At 70.3% G+C, this 765-nt stretch overlaps 1 protein-coding gene across 1 annotated transcript in view; it reads left to right on the forward strand.

Moving 5' to 3' along the window:
- Window positions 1-765, forward strand: part of FBRSL1 (fibrosin-like 1) — a 28,672-nt gene that overhangs the window by 27,567 nt on the left and 340 nt on the right. Inside the window, 2 exon segments of the mRNA XM_015567235.1 lie at window positions 323-400; window positions 578-743. Of these exon segments, the coding sequence (XP_015422721.1) occupies window positions 323-400; window positions 578-743 (244 nt within the window).

Here is a 765-nt window from a genome sequence, read left to right on the forward strand (position 1 = left end):
TGCCCCCACCCACCCTCCGGGGCTTGTCTCTGACGCCTCCCCAGCACACCTCCCTCCCAGGGAGGGTTTTGGCTTCTCACTGGAGGTAGAAACTGCTCCGGGACCCATGTCCCCCCCACGGCTGAGACGTCAGTGAAGCGACAGCCGACTTCACCAAGGGCAGGCCTGCGAGTGGGCCGGCCTCTGTCCCAGGGAGCACCCCCTCCTGCGCCCCTGGGGTCCTCCTGCCGGGCCCCTTCGAGGGGGGTGGGGTTCCTAGAGAAACCTGGAGCCCCGCCGGGGAACGAGCCGACAGGTGCTGCCAGCTCCAACCTGCCCCCAGGTGCTGCCCATCCCGCCGCCAGCCCCTTCGGCCCCTCAGCCCATCCCGGCAGCTTCCTGCCCACAGGTCACCTGGCAGGTAGGTGCGCCCAAGTCAGTGTGATGGGGTGGCCTCGGGAACCCTCGGGGGTGGGAGGTGACCCTAGAACCAGGGCCTCTCCCACTGCACAGCCGGCCCCTGCCGGGTCCCGGGGCCACAGGGGAGGGCGCCAGGCAGGAGCCACCAGGCCCCTGAGCCCCACCCGCTGCCCCGCAGACCCTTTCAGCAGACCAAGCACCTTTGGGGACCTGGGGAGCCTGGGCAGCGCCGCCTTCGGAGGCCTGGGCAGCCACGCACTGAGTGAGTGACCTGCCCACACGCGTGTCCTCCCTCCCCCTCTGTGGGCTTCCCCACGGGGTCTGGGCTGCACCCCCTCACTGTCGTTAACCCCTGGCGACACAGCT

Source organism: Myotis davidii, unplaced genomic scaffold (assembly GCF_000327345.1).
Source record: "Myotis davidii unplaced genomic scaffold, ASM32734v1 scaffold43, whole genome shotgun sequence".
Classification (NCBI taxonomy): Eukaryota; Metazoa; Chordata; class Mammalia; order Chiroptera; family Vespertilionidae; genus Myotis; species Myotis davidii.